Source organism: Leucoraja erinacea, chromosome 2, assembly GCF_028641065.1.
Source record: "Leucoraja erinacea ecotype New England chromosome 2, Leri_hhj_1, whole genome shotgun sequence".
Taxonomy (NCBI): Eukaryota; Metazoa; Chordata; class Chondrichthyes; order Rajiformes; family Rajidae; genus Leucoraja; species Leucoraja erinaceus.
Genome location: NC_073378.1, coordinates 19,869,992 through 19,893,414, shown reverse-complemented (window position 1 = coordinate 19,893,414; position 23,423 = coordinate 19,869,992). Strand labels below are relative to the sequence as shown.

The following is a 23,423-nucleotide window of genomic DNA, read 5'->3' as shown; positions in this document are numbered from 1 at the left end:
TACTTTTGATTTTCCAGCATCTGCAGTTCCTTCTTAAACACCAGCTCTGTAAGACTTTGGTTAGGCCAATATGGAGTGATGCATGCAGTTCCTGTCACCCCAATACAGGAAGGAAGCAGAAGCTTTGGAGAGGTTGCAAACCAGGTTTACCAAAGGATGCTGCCTGAATTAGGAGGGATTAGCTACAAGAAGAGGTTGGACGAACTTGGATTTTTTACTCTGGACTACTGGAGTTTGAGGAGAGACCAAAGGTTTCAAAAGTCTTTTATTGTCACATGTACCAATTAAGGTACAGTGATATGTGATTTACCATACAGCCATACGAAAAAAAGCAACAAGCCACACAACTACATAAAAATTAAAATAAACATTCCCCACATTCCTCACTGTGATAGAAGACAAATATGTCCACTCTGCTTCCTCGTTATTCTCCTGTGGTCGGGGCAGTCAAACCATCTGTTGGGGCGATCGAAGCTCCCGCATCGGGACGGTCGAAACTCCAGCAGCTTGGAGTTCCCGAAGTCGGTCTCCAACCAGAGACTGCGAGCTCTGTGATGTTAAGTCCGCAAGCACCCACAATTGGAGCTCCGAAGTCGGCCCCTGGCAAAGGGATCGCGGGCTCCGCGATGTTGACGTCCCGTAGGTTCCCCGCCGTGGAGCTCCCGAAGTTGGTTTCCAGCAAAGGCCGCCAACTCCTCGATGTTAAGCCGCAGTGTGGACGGAGGTACGTTACGGAAAAAAATCGCAACTCCGTCAAGGTAAGAGGTTAGAAAAAGCATACCTCCAGATTCAGGAACAGTTTCTCCAGATCACAGCTGTTACCAGGCAACTGAACTGCCCTCCCATCAGTAGAATGTTGTGGCCCTGATCTCCCATCTACCTTCATTTATGAAACATATAACATTATTAAGGGTTTGGACACGCTAGAGGCAGGGAACATGTTCCCGATGTTGGGGAGTCCAGAACTAGGGGCCACAGTTCAAGAATAAGGCGTAAGCCATTTAGAACAGAGACGAGGAAACACTTTTTCTCACAGAGAGTGGTGAGCCTGGAATTATCTGCCTCAGAGGGCGGTGGAGGTGGGTTCTCTGGATGCTTTCAAGAGAGAGCTAGATAGAGCTCCTAAAAATAGCAGTCAGAGGATATGGGGAGAAGGCAGGAACGGGGCACTGATTGGGGATGATCAGCCATGATCACATTGAATGGCGGTGCTGGCTCGAAGGGCCGAATGGCCTACTCCTGCACCTATTGTCTATTGTCTATTTATACCATGGACATCCAGTCACTTTACACCTTCATTCACCACTAGGAAGGACTCAGGCCTCAGGCCAATCGAGCTCCTCTTTGCACAGAGGCCCAATTAGACCATCGACTGATGTCTACCACATCCGGCATATCAATTTGACATATCATACCAATTCTTCCACCCACCTTCAAACTGATCCTACCACCACAACAATAACTTTTCACTGTACCTCGGAGCACATGACAATAAACTAAATTAAACTAAAATAAACTACCAATGACATCTTCCCGTGACCAACCCTTTGCGTTTTCTGCGGAGCCCACTCCCTTCGCAATTCCTTGGTCCATTCATCCCTTCCGCCAACATATCCCTCCCCTGGTATTTTCACCTGTAACCACTGAAGACAAAACAACTCTCCCTAAGCCTCCTCACTCACGTCCATTCAGGGACCCCAACTGCCCTTCCAAGTGAGGCAGGGGCTCATATGCACATCCTCTAACCTCATCTACTGCAATCAGTGCTCCCAATGTGGCATCCGGTACACCAGCGAAACCAAGCTTTGATTAGGTGACCATTTCACTGAACATTTGTGTTCTGTACATGAAGGCCTGCCGAAGCTCTCAGTAGCTAATCATTTTAACTCCCCTTCAAATTCCCATACTGACTTTTTAGTCCATTGCCATCGTGAGACCACACAAACTGGAGAGACAGTACCTCATATGTTACGTACAACTCAGAAGTGTTGTAATTTACTAATTTCAAGTAACATCCTCCTTATCTCTCTCCCTCTTTCACTGCAAACCTTCATCCCAGTGGGCACCATCTCCCATCCGAGTCACCCTGCTCCTTTCCCCTCCGTACTCAGTTTCCCATTCTTGTCTCCCATTTCCTTTTTATCCCACCCCTTTCCAACTTTACATTTTCCACTCCTCCCTCTTCTCTCCTTACCTGACATCCTTTTGTATCTTTTTCACCACTAGCCTTTGCTACTTACACCACCAGAACCCCTTCACCTGTATCCATCTCTCAGGCTTTGTCCTGCTGCGATATCTCTTTCCCAGAGATAGACACAAAAAGCTGGTGTACTATGTGGCTATCTTCGGGTTAAACGAGCATCTGCACTTCCTTCCTACATATCGCTTTTCTAGATTCCTGTTTCTACGTTGTATAGCTCGGTGATTATGACTCGTAGGTTGTCTGAAGAAAGCGCATACAACCCCTTGAGTCTATCTGGGTAGAAACCAGATTAAACTGTGACATTTTCTTGTGTGCTATATGATTCATTTTCAGTTCAAAATAGAATCCAATGGAAAATCTGGAAATTCCTTCAAATGGAACAAAACCTTTTGGTTCATCCGTGTTTCTAATGTGCTAATATGTGAATGAGCTGGGACACGCACCCTGGAAATCACCTTTCATGCATGGCCTGTACTATCCATTAGCAAAGCATGTAGAATTAGGTCTTTGCATTGCATGTGGGGAAGGATTTAAAAGGTTCTGCAGAAATAGCTCCCTGCCCATGAAGTACCCCAGGTAGTTTCCCTCTGTGTAATGACAAAGAGAACTGATTGTGATTGTGACTGTGATTGTATTCAAAATTTCATTCTGCCCCATCTTTCCAGTCTCACATAAACCATTTGACCGTTGATCTGTTGACTAGTTCTCTCCTCCAATGCTTCAAACATGGTTACAAATATGTCCACCAAAAATAAACTTGGCTTAAACATTTCTAGCCGGTGGAGTATTAGGGTAGATATCAACCTTATGGAGAAACAAAGAACTGCAGATACTGGTTTACAAGGAAGGGCACAAAATGCTGGAGTAACTCAGCGGGTCAGGAAGCATCCCTGGAGAACACGGATAGGTTACATTTTGGGTCGGGATCCTTCTTCAGACTAATTGGAAGGGTGGGGTGGGGGGTTAGAAAAGCTGGAGGAGATGAGGGGCAGAACAAAGTGTGGCAGGTAATAGATGAACACATTTTTTTGATAGGCTGACATTTGGAAAAAATGCCAGCTTTATGGGTTTCCTCTAATATTTAAAAACTCCAAGAGTTCAGTTTCAGTTTAAAACTGACAAGAGTTCCAGAACTGGGCATAATATGCTAAGGTCTAAATGGAAAATGGAATTTGTTGTAATTGATTTGTGGTATATTAACAACTGGATGTTATATAACACCTTACACAATTCCGCCACCTCCTCATAGCACCTTGAATGTATTAAAATGTCCCAAACTGCACCAGGGGATTGTACAAACATTAAACTTGACAAGGGGGACTTGATAGAGGTTTTAAAAATGATGAGAGGGATAGACAGAGTTGACGTGGAAAAGCTTTTCTCACTGAGAGTAGGGAAGATTCAAACAAGGGGACATGACTCGAGAATTAAGGGACTGAAGTTTAGGGGTAACATGAGGGGGAACTTCTTTACTCAGAGAGTGGTGGCTGTGTGGAATGAGCTTCCAGTGAAGGTGGTGGAGGCAGGTTCGTTTTTATCATTTAAAAATAAATTGGATAGTTATATGGATGGGAAGGGAATGGAGGGTTATGGTCTGAGGGCAGGTATATGGGACTAGGGGAGATTATGTGTTCGGCACGGACTAGAAGGGTCGAGATGGCCTGTTTTTTCCGTGCTGTAATTGTTATATGGTTATATGGTTATATGGTTAAGCAAAGTAATATCAGGACCCAAAACTTGACCAAAGATGTATGTTTTAAAGAACATGTTTAATGGATAAAAGAGATAGGAAAAGAGGAGATTTTTAGTAACGGAATATCTACTGTGAAATCATAAATAACTTAAGGCACAGCAAAAATAGTGAAACAGAAAAGCTAAAGGCAAGAGAAATTCAAATTTCCCAGAGGGCTGGAGGTTGTTAAGACGAGGAATGTCTATGTCATGGAAGGATTTGAAGAACAAAGATTTTAAAATCTAAATAAAAAATGAACAAATATTCAAGCAAGAGTAGGGCTGATGGATGGGATTCAGATGTCCAAAATGAAAGTGATGGATACCAAAATGAAAGGAAGATATATACTGGAAGAGTGGATATTTAGAGGACATTGCTAGCATTGTTTCAAAGGAGTTTGCATTTATGGAGTGGGAAAGATAAAATGTATAAGATGAAGACTATAAAAATGTATAAGATGAAGAATATTAAAAGTTATCCTGGATATAACAAAGGTATGAGTGCAATGAGTGAATGTACATATAAACCAGGGCAGAAGAGGCTGTGTTTCTCACTTTCTTCAAGTCAAAGGTGTGGCAAAGGGTTCTCGCATGTGCCCCAGCTACAGTAGACCTGTATTTCTGATAGTTCTATTGTACACTTCTTGGTCCAAGCATATATTGGCACCATTCCCCGACCCTTTTCCCGTTACACCACTGTCTACAGCGGGGCCTGTGCAAAACTCATTGATTCCATCGACTGTACGACTTACTTCCACTTTTTTCCTTAAATTCACTTGAACCACCTCTGACAAGTCTCTCCCTTTCTTCATCCCTCTGTCTCCATCACAGGAGAGAGACTATCAACTGATGTCAAATGCAAACCCACTGACTCCCACAGCTACTTTGACCACACCGCCTCCCACCCTTGCAAAGACACCCTCCTCTACTCTAAATTACTGTTCCCAAGACGGGGCTTTTCATGCTGGGTCATTTGAGATATCACATTTCTTACGTAAACACAGTCCCTCCCCCCCGCTGTTTTGGATGGAGCCCTTACCAGTGTCTCCCCTGTAGCCCGCAGTTCTGCTGTCACTGCCCTTCGCCTCAGATGGTAGAATTCCCTATATCCACACCCTTCATCCCGTCAGCTTCTGCTGATTTCCATCACCTTCAACGTGATCCCATCATGAGGCACATCTACCCAACCACACCATTTTCTGCCTTCTACGGAGACAACTCTCTCTGCAACTCTTTAGTTGCTCATCCCTTCCCACCCAATCTGGCCCTTCCCCAGGCACTTTCCCCTGCATTATCAGGATATGAAATACCTCCCCCTACAGCTCCACTCTCACTTCCATCATGGGTCCGCAGCAGCCCTTCCAGATAAGGCATAGGTTCACATGCACCCAACCTCGTCTATTGCATTTGGTGCATCCAATGTGGCCTTGGTTACACTGGTAAGGTGAAACATAGACCAGGCATCATTTCTCCAAAGCTTGCTGGATCCCTCGGTTGCTGACCATTTTAACCCCTTCCCATTCTTATACTGACATTTCTGTCCTTGGCCTTCTCCATTGCCTGAGTCACACCTCATGCAAACTGGAGGAACAGCACCTCATATTCCACGTGGGTAGCTTACAATCCAAAGGCATGAACATTGAATTATCCACTTTGAAGCAATACCCCCAATCTTCCCTCTCTTTCCCCTGCTCCTAACCCCATCCTGTACAAATACAGACATGCTTCTCCCACTTTCTCCAATCAGTCTATCACCAGCTCCTTTCTTCTTCTCAGTTTGCTCATCTCCCATACTGGAGTCCCATATATTCATTTGATTCCCCCTCCCCCTCCTGTACAACTCCACTCATATCCCTTCCTCCGGCTTTACGTGTCATACCTCTTCTTTCCTTATCTGACATCCTTTTCTCTCCTTTTCACACCATAGCCACTTACTCCATGCATCTGCCAATCATCCCCCTCATCTGATTCTACCGATCACTAGCCAGGCTTTGCCCCACTCCATCAGTCTGAAGAAGGGTCGTGATTTGAAACATCTACCCACTACAGATGCTGCATGACCCATTATCCTCCTGCTGTTTGCTTACTCAAACTGATGTGAAAGTTTTGTGATGGAGACAATATGATGCAGACAACTCAGGGCAGGGTCAAGTAGGGCGTTAAATCTACGCACTGTCTGAAATTAAAGCTACAATTGTTTGAGAAATATAGCGAGGGTGTGGAAGAGTCCTCAAGAAAGAAAAGGTCAAAAAGAGGCTTTGAAATGTAGCTAAATATAATTTAAAATGTTTAAAAGATCAGATTAAGGCAAATCTTGAGTCATTCTATAAGTATATTCAGAGCAAAAGGCTTACTATGGACTAAATGGACAATGGACAGGGAACAATGCAGTAATCCATGTTTGGAACCAAGGTATGTGGGGGTGAGGTCTTAAATGAATCCTTCTAATTTGTTTTCGCCAATAAGTAGGACATGAAAGATTGTAAATTCAGGATGCGCTATGCTGTTAGACTGGAGTATTAAGAAGGTTGAGGTTGTAGCGGCAGCTCCTGCAGCAGCTGATGGAGCAGCGGCGGCTGGTAATACCTCTCCGCTCCGGTGGTCGGCTCCGGGCAGGTCATGCGGGGGAGCTCAGCGGCCGTCACTCAAGGCGGCCCGCCTAGCTGCCGGGAGCGGGAGAGCGGCAGCAGCGGCGGCTTCTCAGCTCCGGTGAGCAACAGCTGGTGGGGAAGAGACGGCATACCTCACTGCAGGGCCGGGTTGGCTGCAGCGTTGTTCTGCAGGGCTGGGCAGCCGGCTGCAGACATCAGGTCTCCCGAGGCTGCGTGCTTCAGGAGAGTCCAAATTTCAATTTGGACAGTCGGGGGTCACCAGTGTAGCGGCACCATACGTGGTGAATAAAGGTGAGACCGGGCCGGTTCAAAGAGTCGTTTATTCAATGGTGACACGTTAGGTTGGTGCGCTAACTATAATACAATGTTGCTGTAACTGAGCGAGGTTGTTCTCTCGGGCTCAGCTACTGGTTAACTCCTCAAGGTCTCGAGGTGAGATGACCTTAAGTACCAGGACATTCCCTCTAGCCCATGGCGCCATGTGCCCGCCCTCGTATCTCCTGACGAGGGTACGACCGTGAGTATGAGCGTGAGTGGCCCGTGGTTAGGCTGACGCCACAAGGTGTTAAATGTCTTGGAATGTATAAGGGTGGATAAAAACCCAGAGCCAAATGAGATCTGTTCCAGAATCTTAGGGAAACAAGGGAAGAGATTGCTGGGGCCCAGATGGAAATGTTAACATCTTCATTAGCTACAGGGAAGATAGTAAAGTCTGGAGGATAAGAAATGCAACAGGGATAAACCAGGTATCTACAGGCCATGTAGCAGGGATATGAAATTATTGGAGCATATTCTAATTCTAGGAATTTATGTACGTTTGAAAAGACAGGGAGTTATTAGAGATTGTCAGCAGTCTGGGAGTAGCAGAAACAGAAACAATAGTAATATTGAGGCATTTAGACATGCACGAATGGAAGGATATAGACCCCTGCAAGCAGAGATGATTTGTTTAATTTGGCTTTGCATTCAGCACAGACATCATGGGCCAAAGAGCCTCTTCCTGTGCTGTAATGTTCTATGTTCCATGATTTTATAGCTCATCTAGGTTTACAAGTCACTGGAGCAGCCAAACTGCATAAGGAAAGTGAAAAAAGACACAAAGTGCTGGAATAACTCAACGGGTCAGGCAGCTTTACTGGAGAACATGGATAGGTGATGTTTTGGGTCAAGGTCCTTCTTCAGACTGATTGTGGTGGGGGCAGAAAGCTGGAAGAGAGGAGTGGTAGGACAAAGCCTGGTGAGTGATAGGTGGATGCAGATGATGGGAGTTTTTCTTAGGCTGATGATTGGACAAAGGCTAGAGATAAAAAGGCAAAAGGTGCGAGATAAGGATCGAAGAAATGCAAATTGTGAAGCCAGAGGAATGAATTAAATGGGAGGGGATAAATGGGCTGTCCACGTGGGTCACAGGAAAGAAAGGTAAAAGGGGGAGAAGGGGGAGGGTGTTGTTTGTAGATTAATTAACTAGAATTGGAGAATTTGATATTCATAACGTTAGGTTGGAAGCTATCCAAGCAAAATATGAGGTGCTGTTCCTCCAGTTTGCATCTGTCCTTGCTCTGTCGATGGAGGAGAACCAGGACTGAAAGATAAGTATGGGAAGGGAAGTGTTTGGCGAACCAGTTGTCGGTTCTACCCTTGTCTTGTCTTGCCAATATAAGGGCGGGCCATATCTAGAGCAACGGATGCAGTGGAGGAGGTGCATGTAAACCTGTGTCATAGAAACAGAAAAACATAGAAAATAGGTGCAGGAGGAGGCCATTCGGCCTTTCATGCCAGCACCACCATTCATTGTGATCATGGCTGATCGTCCTCTATCAATAACCCGTGCCGGTCATCAGGAAGGATTGCTGGTGTCCTTGGATGGATGTGAGGGAGGAGATATAGGGGCAGGTGTTTGAGGGGCAGGTGCAGTTGCAGGGGAAAATAGCTGGGGAGGGGATGGTTTAGGTGGGAAGTGAACCAAGGAGTTGTGGACAGAACGGTAGGATGGAAGGATGAAAGGAATAGGGATGGGAAGATATGACTGGTGGTGGGATCACGCTAAAGGTAAAGGACATGTAGGAGAATGAGATGTTCTATGTGAAGCCTGAGATGCTCAAATAGCTTAAATGAATAAACAAAGTCCCTTCTGCTACTATCTTTCCCTCAGCAATCCACAAATAACGTGGTTATCATTCTCATTGTCTTACCCCCTGTCACATTATCTTCCTATCAATTCCTTCTCCCAATGATAGACACAAAAAGCTGGAGTAACTCAGCAGGACAGGTAGCATCTCTGGAGAGAAGGAATGGGTGACATCTCGGGTCGAGACCCTTCTTCAGACTAGTTAGGTGTAAGGGAAACGAGAAATAAACGATGATGTAGAGAGATAAAGAACAATGAATGAAAGACATGAAAAAAATGAATGATGATAAAGGAACTAGGCCATTGTTAGCTGTTTGTCGAGTGAAAACGAGAAGCTGGTACGACGGGTGGGGAGGAATAGAGAGAAAGGGAATGCTGCGGTTACGAATTTGGAGAATTCAATATTCATACCACTGGGCTGTAAGCTGCCCAAGCAAATTATGAGATGCTATTCCTCCAGTTTGCGTTCAGCCTCAACCAGGCATAAAATTTCTCAGCGGATCTGTGAACTTCCGCGGATTTTGATATTCGGTAAAATCGGGCCCGGACTTGCCATCGCGGAGCCTGGGATCTTTTACCGAGGATCGCCAGTGTTGGGCCTGTGGACTTTAATACCGCGAAGCAGCGGTCTCCGGAAAAAAGCGTCCGACTCGGGAGCTCCATGCCACGGAGTGTTCCAATCCATCCCGACGCCGGAGTTTCGATCTATCCGACGAAAGGGCTTGAACAGCGGGCCGTCAGCAACGGCCCCAACCACGGGTGAACAAAGGAGGAAGATGACTGAACTTCATTGCCTTCCATCACAGTGAGGAATGTTGATTCCACTGTGGTGGATGTTTATGTTAAACATTATTTTATGGGCTGTGTGTATTTTCACTTTTTACTTATGTATGGTAACTCAAATTTCACTGGAACTTAATTGGTACATGTGACAATTAAATTGAATCTTGAATTTTTCCGCGAGACAGTGAGCCTCTGTGCCGATGGTTGAGTGCGTGGATATCCGCTGAGTCGATTGTTGTGGAAAGCATGTATGCAGGTGCGGGCCGACCGTCTTTGCAGGCGCATCTCTACGGCCAGCGCTCAGCTCCACACATGTAGAGTAGCGGTTTTCCTCTGTCCCCTAGACCTACCGTACCGGGGTTGGGGCGGGGAGCACAGAGTTACATACACGTACACAACACTCACACTGCATTCAAGTATGTTATAGACACTACAATGTTTTTTTTTACCTGATTCAATCATGTAAAATGTGTTATTGTAAAGTATAACTAAAACAAATTACAATATAAATTAAGGGTAAACAAGCAGACATGGTGCTGGCTCAAAGGGTGCTGGCTCAAAGGGTGCTGGCTCAAAGGGTTGCTTTCTATATATCCTCCATCTCACTTTATCTATCTTCTCCTGACCCACCCTCTAATCTTGCTCACCCCTGGTCCTTCCTCCTACTTACCCTCTTCTTTTCATCCACTTCTAACTCCACCTTATTTCACACCTTCCTCATTTCTGTCTCCCCTTATTCTTCATTCCCCATTTCTCCCCACTCCTCCCAACTCATTTCCTTCTCATCCATTTCATTACTCTTTTGATCCTTCTCCTCTTTTCCCCTTATCCCACCTTCCTTTATGGAAATGGTGCTGGCTCAAAGGGCCGAATGGCCTCCTCCTGCACCTATTTTCTATGTTTCTATGAAATTGTGTCATTTCAAGGTATAATTATCAAAAAATTATTTAACAATTCCTGTGTAAAGTATGCTTCTACTTTAAATTCGAATAAACAAGCAAGGAACAGGTGTCACGTTACAAGTAGGTGTAGGTATAATATAAAATATTTTCAATATGACTTAAGTGTAAACAAGCAAGGAGTTGGTGTCTTGTTAAGGTTTGATTATCACAAATTTTCTGTGCAAATTAAGAAGTGACAAGCAAGTAAAATGTGTTATTTTAAGGTACAATTGAAACAAAATTACAGGATAAATGATGAGTAAACAGGCAAGAAATTACAATTATCAAAAAATGTCTGCTCCCCCTGGGCCCCCATCTCGTTTCCTCTTTCTTCAGTGTTTTCCTGTCTCATGCCTGCTCACTCTGACAATGGAGGAGACCTAGGACAGAAAGGTTGGGTGGTGAACATTTCAGAGGATTATGTGTTGTACGCGATGGCTGATGGGGTGAATGGTAAGGGCTCGGGGGACTCTGTCTCTGTTTTGACTCGGGGGAGGGGGAACAAGGGCGGAGCTGCGGGGTGCCGAGGATACATGAGTGAGGGCCTCATCTATGATGGGAGAGGGGAACCCCGTACCCTAAAGAATGGGGACATCTTGGGGATGTCCTGCTATGGAACACCTCATCTTGGGCGCAGATGTGATGTTGAGGAGGAATTGGGAGTAAGGGATAGTTTTTGCAGGAAGTTGGGTGGGAAGAAGTGTGGTCGAGATAGTTGTGGGAGTCAGCGGGCTTGTAATAGACGTCAGTCGATAATTCTCACAGTTCCTCGCCCTCAGTGACTCCCCTTTATCATTGGCAGCAGCCCTTCGTAACTGCCCCTCTATCTCTATGATATACCTGTCCCTCTCTCTCTCTGCACCCTTCTCTAATGATCTCCCTTTATCTTTCTATGCTACTATCTTTCTGTTTATCATCGCTCCCCATCTTCTGTCTTCCTCGGTCCATTCCATTTTTTCTTCCCATTTCTTTCTCTATGTCCCTGGCATCTTCATTCCCTTTCCAACAGTTGCTTTCTACATATCCTCCATCTCACTTTATCTATCTTCTCCTGACCCTCCCCCTAATCTTGCTCACCCCTGGTCCTTCCTCCTACTTTCCCTCTTCTTTTCATCCACTTCTAACTCCACCTTATTTCACATCTTCCTCATTTCTGTCTCCCCTTATTCTTCATTCCCCATTTCCCCCCACTCCTCCCAACTCATTTCCTTCTCATCCATTTCATTGCTCTTTTGATCCTTCTCCTCTTTTCCCCTTATCCCACCTTCCTTTATACCTCAACCACACATATCTGGACTATTTACCTCTTCCTATACTCCCTTCCTCAACCCCCACCTCAGTCCTTCATCGTCTCTCAATCTTCTCTATTCTCATACACTTCTTCCCCCACCCATCTCTTCAGTTATCTCACTCTAACAGCTTATTTTTTAGTCCTTCACACCTTTATGCCAATTTGTCCTCTCTCTCCTCCCTCATTTGTTTCTCCTTCAGTTCATATTTCTCTTCTATCTTCTCCTGTTTAAAGGATAAAGTTTTGTGTTTTTTAATATTTAATATATAGTTAAATTGGGAGTAGGATATGTCAGTGGAAATTGGCCCCGTGGTTTGCTCAGCCTGCAACATGTGGGAGATCAGGGATATGGTCGGTGTCCCTGGTGACTACGTTTGCAGGAAGTGTGTCCAGCTGCAGCTCCTGGCAGACTGCATTGAACGATTGGAACTGCGGTTGGATTCATACTGGAGCATCCACGATGCTGAGAAAGTCGTGGATAGCACGGACAGCGAGTTGGTCACACCGCAGGTAAAAGGTAAGAGGACAGAAAGGGAACGGGTGGCCAATAGCCAGCAAAGCAGTAGGCAGGTAGTGCAGGAGTCCCCTGCGGTCATCTCCCTCCTAAACAGGTATACCATTTTGGATACTGTTGAGGGAGATTGCTCATCAGGGGAATGTAGCAGCAGCCAAGTTTATGGCACCATGGGTGGCTCTGCGGCACATGAGGGGGGGAAAAAGAGTGGAAGGGCAATAGTAATAGGGGATTCAATTGTCAGGGGAATAGATAGGCGTTTCTGCGGCCGCAAACGAGACTCCAGGATGGTATGTTGCCTCCCTGGTGCAAGGGTCAGGGATGTCACTGAACGGCTGCAGAACATTCTGGAGGGGGAGGGTGAACAGCCAGTTGTCGTGGTGCATATTGGCACCAACGATATAGGTAAAAAAAGGGATGAGGTCCTACAAGATGAATTTAGGGAGCTAGGAGATAAACTTAAAAGTAGGACCTCAAAGGTAATAATCTCTGGATTACTACCAGTACCACGGGCCAGTCAGAGTAGAAATAGGAGGATATTGCAGATGAATACGTGGCTTGAAAAATGGTGCAAGGGGGAGGGATTCAAATTTTTAGGGCATTGGAACCAGTTCTGGGGGAGGTGGGACCAGTACAAACAGGACGGTCTGCACCTGGGCTGGAATGGAACCAATGTCCTTGGGGGAGTGTTTGCTAGTGCTGTCGGGGAGGATTTAAACTAATGTGGCAGGGGGATGGGTACAAGAGCAGAGAGGCAGGGGGGTGTAAAATGAGGGTAGAAGCAATAGGTAGCAAGGTGAAAAGTAAAAGTGGCAGGCAGACAAAACCAGGGCAAAAATCAAAAAGGGCCACTTTTCAACATAATTGTATAAGGGGTAAGAGCGTTGTAAAAACAAGCCTGAAGGCTTTGTGTCTCAATGCAAGGAGTATTCGTAATAAGGTGGATGAGTTGAACGTGCAGATAGCAATTAATGATTATGATATAGTTGGGATCACGGAGACATGGCTCCAGGGTGACCAAGGCTGGGAGCTGAACATCCAGGGATATTCAATATTCAGGAGGGATAGAGAGAAAGGAAAAGGAGGTGGGGTAGCGTTGCTGGTTAGAGAGGAGATTAACGCAATGGAAAGGAAGGACATTAGTTTGGAGGATGTGGAATCGGTATGGGTAGAGCTGCGAAACACTAAGGGGCAGAAAACGCTGGTGGGTGTTGTGTACAGGCCACCTAACAGTAGTAGTGAAGTTGGAGATGGTATCAAACAGGAAATTAGAAATGCGTGCGACAAAGGCAAAACAGTTATAATGGGTGACTTCAATCTACATATAGATTGGGTGAATCAAATTGGCAGGGGTGCTGAGGAAGAGGATTTCTTGGAATGTATGCGGGATAGTTATCTAAATCAACATGTAGAGGAACCAACGAGATAGCAGGCTTTTTTAGACTGGGTATTGAGTAATGAGGAAGGGTTAGTTAGCAGTCTTGTTGTACGTGCCCCCTTGGGCAAGAGTGACCATAATATGGTTGAGTTCTTCATTAGGATGGAGAGTGACATTATTAATTCAGAAACAATGGTTCTGAACTTAAAGAAAGGTAACTTTGAGGGTATGAGACGTGAATTGGCCAAGATTGACTGGCAATTAATTCTAAAAGGGTTGACGGTGGATATGCAATGGAAGACATTTAAAGACTGCATGGATGAACTACAAAATTGTTCATCCCAGTTTGGCAAAAGAATAAATCGGGGAAGGTAGTGCATCCGTGGATAACAAGGGAAATCAGGGATAGTATCAAAGCAAAGGATGATGCGTACAAATTAGCCAGAAAAAGCAGCATACCAGAGGACTGGGAGAAATTCAGAGACCAGCAGAGGAGGACAAAGGGCTTAATTAGGAAAGGTAAAATAGATTATGAAAGAAAACTGGCAGGTTCGAAAAGATATGTGAAAAGAAAGAGATTAGTTAGAACAAATGTAGGTCCCTTGCAGTCAGAAACAGGTGAGTTGATCATGGGGAACAAGGATATGGCGGACCAATTGAATAGCTACTTTGGCTCCGTCTTCACTAAGGAAGACATAAATATTCTGCCGGAAATAGCAGGGGACCGCGGGTCAAAGGAGTTGGAGGAATTGAGTGAAATCCAGGTTAGTCGGGAAGTGGTGTTGGGTAAATTGAATGGATTAAAGGCCGATAAATCCCCAGGGCCAGATAGGCTGCATCCCAGAGTACTTAAGGAAGTAGCTCCAGAAATAGTGGATGCATTAGTAATAATCTTTCAGAACTCTTTAGATTCTGGTGTAGTTCCTGAGGATTGGCGGGTAGCAAACGTAACCCCACTTTTTAAGAAGGGAGGGAGAGAGAAAACGGGGAATTACAGACCAGTTTAACATCGGTAGTGGGGAAACTGCTACAGTCAGTTATTAAAGATGGGATAGCAGCACATTTGGAAAGTGGTGAAATAATTGGACAAAGTCAGCATGGATTTACAAAAGGTAAATCATGTCTGACGAATCTCAAAGAATTTTTCGAGGACGTAACTAGTAGCGTGGATAGGGGAGAACCAGTGGATGTGGTGTATCTGGACTTCCAGAAGGCTTTCGACAAGGTCCCACATAAGAGATTAGTATACAAACTTAAAGCACACTGCATTGGGGGTTCAGTATTGATGTGGATAAAGAACTGGCTGACAAACAGGAAGCAAAGAGTAGGAGTAAACGGATCATTTTCACAATGGCGGGCAGTGACTAGTGGGGTACCGCAAGGCTTACTGCTGGGACCCCAGCTATTTACAATATATATTAATGATCTGGATGAGGGAATTGAAGGCAATATCTCTAAGTTTGCGGATGACACTAAGCTGGGGGGCAGTTAGCTGTGAGGAGGATGCTAGGAGACTGCAAGGTGACTTGGATAGGCTGGGTGAGTGGGCAAATGTTTGGCAGATGCAGTATAATGTGGATAAATGTGAGGTTATCCATTTTGGTGACACAAACAGGAAAGCAGACTATTATCTAAATGGTGGCCGATTAGGAAAAGGGGAGATGCAGCGAGACCTGGGTGTCATGGTACACCAGTCATTGAAAGTAGGCATGCAGGTGCAGCAGGCAGTGAAGAAAGCGAATGGTATGTTAGCTTTCATAGCAAAAGGATTTGAGTATAGGAGCAGGGAGGTTCTACTGCAGTTGTACAGGGTCTTGGTGAGACCACACCTGGAGTATTGCGTACAGTTTTGGTCTCCAAATCTGATGACGGACATTATTGCCATAGAGGGAGTGCAGAGAAGGTTCACTAGACTGATTCCTGGGATGTCAGGACTGTCTTATGAAGAAAGAGTGGATAGACTTGGTTTATACTCTCTATAATTTAGGAGATTGAGAGTGGATCTTATAGAAACTTACAAAATTCTTAAGGGGTTGGACAGGCTAGATGCAGGAAGATTGTTCCCGATGTTGGGGAAGTCCAGGACAAGGGGTCACAGCTTAAGGATAAGGGGGAAATCCTTTAAAACCGAGATGAGAAAAACGTTTTTCACACAGAGAGTGGTGAATCTCTGAATCTCTGGAACTCTCTGCCACAGAGGGTAGTTGAGGCCAGTTCATTGGCTATATTTAAGAGGGAGTTAGATGTGGCCCTTGTGGCTAAAGGGATCAGAGGGTATGGAGAGAAGGCAGGTACAGGATACTGAGTTGGATGATCAGCCATGATCATATTGAATGACAGTGCAGGCTCAAAGGGCCGTATGGCCTACTCCTGCACCTAATTTCTATGTTTCTATGTTTCTAACATAATTATCTTAATCAATCCTTTTATTTACCTCCCTTCAATTTACCTCATCTTTCCTTGGCTCCTTTTCCATTCTTCTCTCTTTGACACAATCCTCCATCACTCACATTACCTTCCTTATGATTCCTCTCTCGTTCCTCCCTCACTCCATCCCTTCACTCTTATCATTCTCTTCCCCTTCTTCTACCACAATTCTCCCACTCCTCCCCGACTGCTCTCTCTCGTATCCATCTTTTACTTGCTGATACGTTGCTCTACTTTCTTCTTCCTTACCCCCATCTTGCTCCTAATCCCTTTTTCCTCTCTCATTATAGGCTCCCTGCTATTTCCATTTACCTTCTCTCACTTTGACTGGCTCTTCCCTACTATGATCCCCTTTGCTCTTAAAAACACAGAGAAATTCCTTCTCTCCTACTCTCCCTCTCCCTCTATTCGCCTTCACTCATTCATTCCTTCATTTCCCTTGTCCTATAATCCACTAGATCTTCTCAATAATTCCCTCCTCTTTGTTTCTTTCCCTTCCTCCGACCTTTGTCCTGTCCACACTTACAATTGTTTGCACCTTGATCTGTTATTATTCCCTAAATTTATCATTCTTCCTCCCTCCCTCCACACGCCATCCTTACTCACCTCTGCCTCACTCCCCAATCCAGTGGATGTAGTGTACCTGGACTTTCAGAAAGCATTTGATATGGTTCCACATAAGAGATTAGTGGGCAAAATTAGGGCACATGGTATTGGGGGTAGAGCACTGACATGGATAGAAAATTGGTTGGTTGGCAGACAGGAAACAAAGAGTAGGGATTAATGGGTCCCTTTCAGAATGGAAGGCAGTGACTAGTGGGGTACCGAAAGGCTCGGTGCTGGGACCACAGCTATTTTCAATGATTTAGATGAAGGGATTCAAAGTAACATTAGAAAATTTGCAGATGACACAAAGCTGGGTGGCAGTGTGAACTGTGAGGAGGATGCTATGAGAATGCAGGGTGACTTGGACAGGTTTGGTGAGTGTTGGTCTTCATAACACGAGGTTGAGTATAGGAGCAAAGAGGTCCTTCTGCAGTTGTACAGGACCCTAGTGAGAACACACCTGGAGTATTGTGAGCAGTTTTGGTCCCCAAATGTGAGGAAACACATTCTTGCTCTTGAGAGAGTGCAACGTAGGTTTACAAGGTTAATTTCGGGATGGCGGGACTGTCATTTGCTGAGAGAATGGAGCGGCTGGGCTTGTATAGTCAGGAATTTAGAAGGATGAGAGGGAATTTTATTGAAACATATAAGATTATTATGGATTTAGACACGCTAGAAGCAAGAAACATGTTCCCGATGTTGGGGGAGTCCAGAACCAGGGGCCACAGTTTAAGAATAAGGGGTAAGCCATTTACAACGCAGTTGAAGAAACACATTTTCACACAGAGAGTTGTGAGTCTGTGGAATTCTCTGCCTCAGCGGGCGGTGGAGGCCGGTTCTCTGGATACTTTCACGAGAGAGCTAGATAGGGCTCTTAAAGATAGCGGAGTCAGGGGATATGGGGAAAAGGCAAGAATGGGGTACTGATTATAGATGATCAACCATGATCACATTGAATGGCGGTGCTGGCTTGAAGGGCCGAATGGCCTAATCCTGCACCTATTGTCTATTGTCTAATCCTCCCTTTCCATTCTTCTTTTTTCTCTCATGCCTGCATTCAGTTTTTCCTTCCCACATTCGATCCACCACTCTATTTGCTCTTAATCCCTTATAATCCTCATTCACCTTAACTTATATTTCCTCTCCCTTGACTCCCATTCTTCATTTCATCCACTCCATTTTGTCTTCATCTACTTTACTAAACCTCATCTCCCAATCATCAGCATCTGTTCTTTTACTATCCCTCGCACCTTTTTCTTCAACTTTCCTCTCTTTCTCCATGTTTCTCCCTCGCACCACCTCCTCACCATCATTTCTTGCTCTTTCATTCCCTCTGTCCCTCTAAAAATCTTCCATTAACCTCTCTCTTTTCTTCCTCTTTCACTCTTCATTCCATTTGCCCAAGCCATTAATCCATTGTCTCATTGATTCCCTTTGCTCCCTTTTCCCTTCTACATTCTCACTACCTCTTGTTCTTTTTGCATCTCCCTTGCTACCCCCTCCATTTCCCACTCTTTCCTGGCCTGCTCCATCTTCATGCACATTTTCCCTTTCCTCCTGACCCCCGTTTCTCTAGTTTCCCTGCTCCGCTTTGCTTCACCCAAACCATCATTTTCCTTCTTCACTCCCTCAACTATCTCTCCATCCAACACACCTCCCTCTTCTCTGAATCCTCTTACTCTCATTGCACCCTCACTGCTTCCCATTCCCTTTCACCCCCACCCCCCAACACTACACATTATTCTCTCCCTCATTTTCCAATCTCTTTCCTTTCTCCATCCCTTTCCGTCCTTTCCTCCTCTCTCTCCTTCCTGGTTATTTCTCTGTTTTTCTGCACCTCTTTCCCCCTTACTCTCTCATTCCTCACTACTACTACTCTTTTCTTTCTTGCTTACTCTCTCCCTCTTCCCAACTCCTCTTTCTTGATCCTGCACTCTGTCCATTCTACCTCACTATGTTCTCCCTGTATCCTCTCCCTTCCTTATCGCTTCCTTTCCCACTGTCACTTATTTTATCTCAAATCCCCTTCACTCCACCGCCCTCCTCTTTTCCTCACTCCTCCCACAAACCTCTCACCCTCTCTATTCACCTCCCTCATTCTCTCCCTCTTTCTCATTCACTCTCCTCTTCCTGTTTCTCTCACACACATTCTTGCCCCCTCTATTCTTTTCCTCCCTCCTCTCTTCCTCTCCCCTCTCTTTCTGAATCATCTCTCTATCCATTCCTCCACCTCCCTCCGTTTTTCATCTTTCCATTCTTGCTCACCCCCTCCCATCCTCTTTCCTATCTTTCTCTCTTTTCTTTCCTTCACTCCCCTCTTTATGCCCACTCTTCTTTCCCCTCTCTTCCCTCATTCCTCAAACATCTTTCACTCTTTCTCTCCTCACCCGTTCTTTGTCCCCCCTGTTCCTCTTCTCTCTGTCCTTATTCTCCCCTTTCCATCACTGCTCCAACTGTCCCATCCCCCATCATCTCTCCCCATCACCTGCTCCCTCACTCCTCCTCTTCCCTTCCCTCATTCCCTTTTTCTCAGCTGCCTCTTGCTCCACCCTTCTTCCTCTAGTCTTTCCTTGCTTTACCCCCTTCACTTCTCACTCTACCCCTCATTCTCTCCCTCTATTCCCTGCCCCTCTCTCACTCCTCCCTCCCTCCCTCCCTCCCTCCTTCTCTCTCCCCTCTTACTCACCCTTCTCTCTCCCTCCCTCATTCACTCCTTCATTTTCTCTCCCCTACATCTCATTCCTCATCCCTTTCTCCTACTCACTCCCCTCTCCCTCGTAATATTTCCCCCCATCCCCCTCCCCTCACTCCTGTATCACTCTCATTCACTTCCCCTCCCCTCTTTCCCCGACTCTCTCTTCATTCCTTCCTCCTTCCTCTCATTCCTCTACGCTTTTCTCTCCCTCCCTCTTTTCCCTCCCCTTCCCTCTCTCTATCCCTCACCCTCACTCTCTCCTCCCTCTATCCTCCTCCCTCCACCTCTATTCTTATCCCTCCTCTTCCCTCTCATTCTCACCCTCCTTCTCAACGACCTCTCCCCACAATCTCTCCTCCCTCTCCTTTTTTCCCCATCTGCCTCTCCCTCCATCCCCTCCTCTTCCCTCCCCTCCCCCCCCTCACACCCCTCTCTCCCTCCCTCCCCCTCCCTCCTCCTTCCCTCACTCTCCTCCCCCTCCCCTATCCCTCCTTCATCTCTCTCCCCTTCCACCTATCCACTCCCCTCCCCTCCATCTCTCCCCCTCTCCCTCCCTTTTCTCCTTCCCTCTTTCCATCTCCAACCCTTCCTACTCTCCCCACATCCTCTATTCCTCCCTCCCCTATCTCTCCGTCCCCCTAACCCCCCCCCCCCCCTCCCTCCCTCTGTGCAGGAGCTGCCCATTGGCTGCGGCGGGGGCCGGCGGCACGCGTCGCTCTGTGTTGTATAAGAAGCCTCGCGTGCCGCCCCTGCGGGTCACTCACTCACTCACTCACTCACTCACTCACTCACTCACTCACTCACTCAGTCACACTCTATCCCAGTGACACTGTCCCCCAGTCACTCACACGGCTACCCCACTCACACTGTTCCCCAGTCACAGTCCCCTAGTGACACTCTACCCCAGCCAGTCACACTGCCCCCCAGTCTCACCCCAGTCTCTCCCCCAGTCACTCACTCTCCCCCAGTCTCTCTCCCCCACCCAGTGACACTCTGCCCCAGTCACTCACTCACACTCTCTCCCCCACACTCACTCACTCACACTCTCTCCCAGTCACTCCCTCACACTCTCCCCCAGTCACTCACTCACACTCTCCCCCAGTCACTCACTCACACTCTCCCCCCCACTCACTCACACTCTCTCCCAGTCACTCACTCACACTCTCTCCCAGTCACTCACTCACACTCTCTCCCAGTCACTCACTCACTCACACTGCCCCCCCAGTCACTCCCTCTCCCCCTCCCCCGGCTCCCGTTCCCGGGCAACACCATGGATACCGTGCTGGAGCAGCTCGCCGGCCTCGACACCTTCTCCAGCGCCGCCGCCGCCGCCTACTTGGACGATGAAGACCTGTTCACAGCCCAGTCGCCCAGGCATCACCTGGACGCAGACGAGTTCCTGGAGAACGACGTGGACTTTCTGAGCAGCGACATGAACGAATACTACAAGGAGCACAGGCTGGCGCGGGATGGGGAGCACTGCGACTCGGGCATCCTGTCTTTCACCTCGTCCTCCTCGCCCTTTTCCTTTGACTGTCCCGACAGCGCTTCCGAGGTGTCCCCGCAGTTTAGAGCAACCGACGGCGCTGCAAAGAGACGCAGGAGGATCCGCTCAGAAGTTGAAATGCAGCACCTCAGGCAGGCTGCAAATGTCCGGGAGCGCAGACGCATGCAGTCCATCAACGATGCGTTTGAGGGTCTCCGGACTCACATACCAACGCTACCTTATGAAAAACGACTTTCAAAAGTTGATACCCTCCGACTGGCAATCGGTTACATCAACTTCTTGACCGAACTTGTTCAATCTGACATGCCTTTAGGAAATCCAAACAACGACCCTACAGTCCAACCTAAAAAAGTCATAATCTGCCATAGAGTTGCAAGTAAGTACAGTGGCATTTTAATTCAGCATCATGTTTCTATATTGGTTGTAGATCATCAGATTCTTCAATGGAACATCAATTTTATAAATGCGGATGTTATGCATTAACACTTGATTCCTCTGACTATATATATATTTTTTAAAGAAAAATGAAAATATGTTTCCAAACTACTTCTTCAGACAGTTAGTTATTTTGCAAAACGTATTGACGCTTGTTTTGCTTTTTTCCTGCTAGGATCGCCATCTCCCAATGACCCAGACTATGGTCTGCCTCCTCTGGCAGGGCACTCTTTGTCGTGGACTGACGAGAATCAGCTTAAAGAACAAAATATCATCAGGACGGCAAAAGTTTGGACTCCAGAAGATCCCAGAAAATCTAACAACAAATCTTTCGTGAATAATATTGAGAACGAACCACCTTTTGACTTTGCCTCGTAGAAGTGCACTAAGTTTGTAATTCGCTGCAGGAACATTAATGATCAATCCTCTATATTTAATGAAAATTAATATATTATTCCGTAATTGTTGATATTAGATGAAGAATATTTTAATATGTGAACCAACGAACCATTAATTTATATATTTATTATTTTGAATAGTTCTGTATAAAATACACTGCTGGAATGGCTAATTTATCAAATCAAGTGCTAATCAACTTCCTAATGTTTACATTTCCAGTAAGGTGCATAATTGTCTTGGGTTTTCTCGTAAATATTTTCTACGCATGATAATTAATTTATTGTAATATATATCTTCTATTTCTCTACGGTGCAAAATAAATCCCTAAATAAAATAAAAAAACGTTTCTTGATTCAGGATGTTTGGAAACTTGTTCAAATCACGGTGAGGTCAAAGTTATACATGCGATACCTTGGACACTTGTTGCAGTTTCAAGACACTATCATTAGACTGCCAAAAAGAAGGGTTACTGCTGAATAATTCAAGCAGTATTGCAATCTCTGTGGTTGCAATAGCTTTAATTGCATATTTATAGCAATTTATAGATTGTTCGTGATCTGAACGCACACTAACAATCAAACCACTGATGGGAAATTCAGAGAGAAGAAGGGTTGAAACGTTGTCTATTCATTCCATCCGTAGATGCTGCCTGACTCGCTGAGTTCCATCATCTGCAGTTTCTTGTTCTCCAAAGGAAATCTGGAGCTTAATATATATATATATATATATATTAATATGGCCAATATATCTCAGTGGCCCAATCTATCACTTCTGAGAAATTACATAGATATTTTACATTGCCATCTTTTTAAATACAAATACTATATACAATTTTTTGCCTTCTGCAACATATCACGAAATATGAAAAACCTATTACTGAATTCATATATGACTTCAACGTAGCTAATTTGGAATAAAGTCTTGATGTTTGTTGGAATGAGAGTTGTTAAATCAGGCTAGTATATATGAACGATTGTCATTCCAAAGGGAATAACAAAATCAAAATGCAATGGTGCATATCATTGTTCGAGTCATACACATATTGTAATGTTTGAGAGAAAATATGTTTGTTATGAAACCCAGGGAGTGAAATGATTATGATCTTGGTTCAGAAAAATCACCCATGTCCCGTTCAAAGCTTTATTTTTATGTTCTCCGTGCATTTTCTGCTGGTTGAATGACAATAACTCCTGCAGGTTTACTGAACGTAAATCATTTTGTAGGCACTTTACAAACAGATTCATCGTCCAATGAAGAGAGCATGGCGACTTTTTTGTGTGTCCGCATTCCACTATGCTGTAGGACCAGTTAGTCATTTTGTTTAATGTGAAGGCGAATAAAGTCCTAAGAGAACCACGACAAAACCTTGTTCCCATTTACTTGCAATCTTGCTTGGTGCTTGCTATACTCTGCAGGTGTTTCAGAAGGAAAATTTCCCGCGGCACTCAGCCTGTGTCCCAGCTTCTCCTACGGCTCTGACGTCAGAACAGCAGCAGCTCAGGGGTTAAAGTGATAGCAGGAGCCCGGGCAGATGCCCTGCTTAGACCTGCACATGCACATTGCCAATGCAATGATCCCCACAGATTTGGGAAACCGTTTGCCAAAGCGGATGGGAACTAAAAGTGTAAGCAAATATAATTATGTTTCCATATTAAACATATTCGGACAGCAGTCGTTACAGATTGCATACTGGGCCTTTGAAACAGTTTAGGTACTTAACCTTGTTATATTACTTCACTATATCTGTTTACTTCAGAGTTTCATTTAAAACAT

General features: G+C 45.5%; 1 protein-coding gene across 1 annotated transcript; it reads left to right on the top strand.

The window, feature by feature from the left end:
* Positions 1–20,462: 20,462 nt before the first annotated feature.
* ptf1a (pancreas associated transcription factor 1a) lies at positions 20,463–21,966 on the top strand. The gene is made up of 2 exons (XM_055650414.1): positions 20,463–21,192; positions 21,427–21,966. The coding sequence occupies exons 1-2, from the start codon at positions 20,580–20,582 to the stop codon at positions 21,627–21,629; spliced, it is 816 nt and encodes a 271-aa protein (XP_055506389.1). The 5' UTR covers positions 20,463–20,579; the 3' UTR covers positions 21,630–21,966.
* Positions 21,967–23,423: the final 1,457 nt, after the last annotated feature.

Coding starts and splice junctions, on each gene's coding strand:
- ptf1a (XM_055650414.1), top strand. CDS start 20,580: ATGGATACCGTGCTGGAGCAGCTCGCCGGCCTCGACACCTTCTCCAGC. Junction 21,193..21,426: donor AATCTGCCATAGAGTTGCAA/GTAAGTACAGTG, acceptor TTTTCCTGCTAG/GATCGCCATCTCCCAATGAC.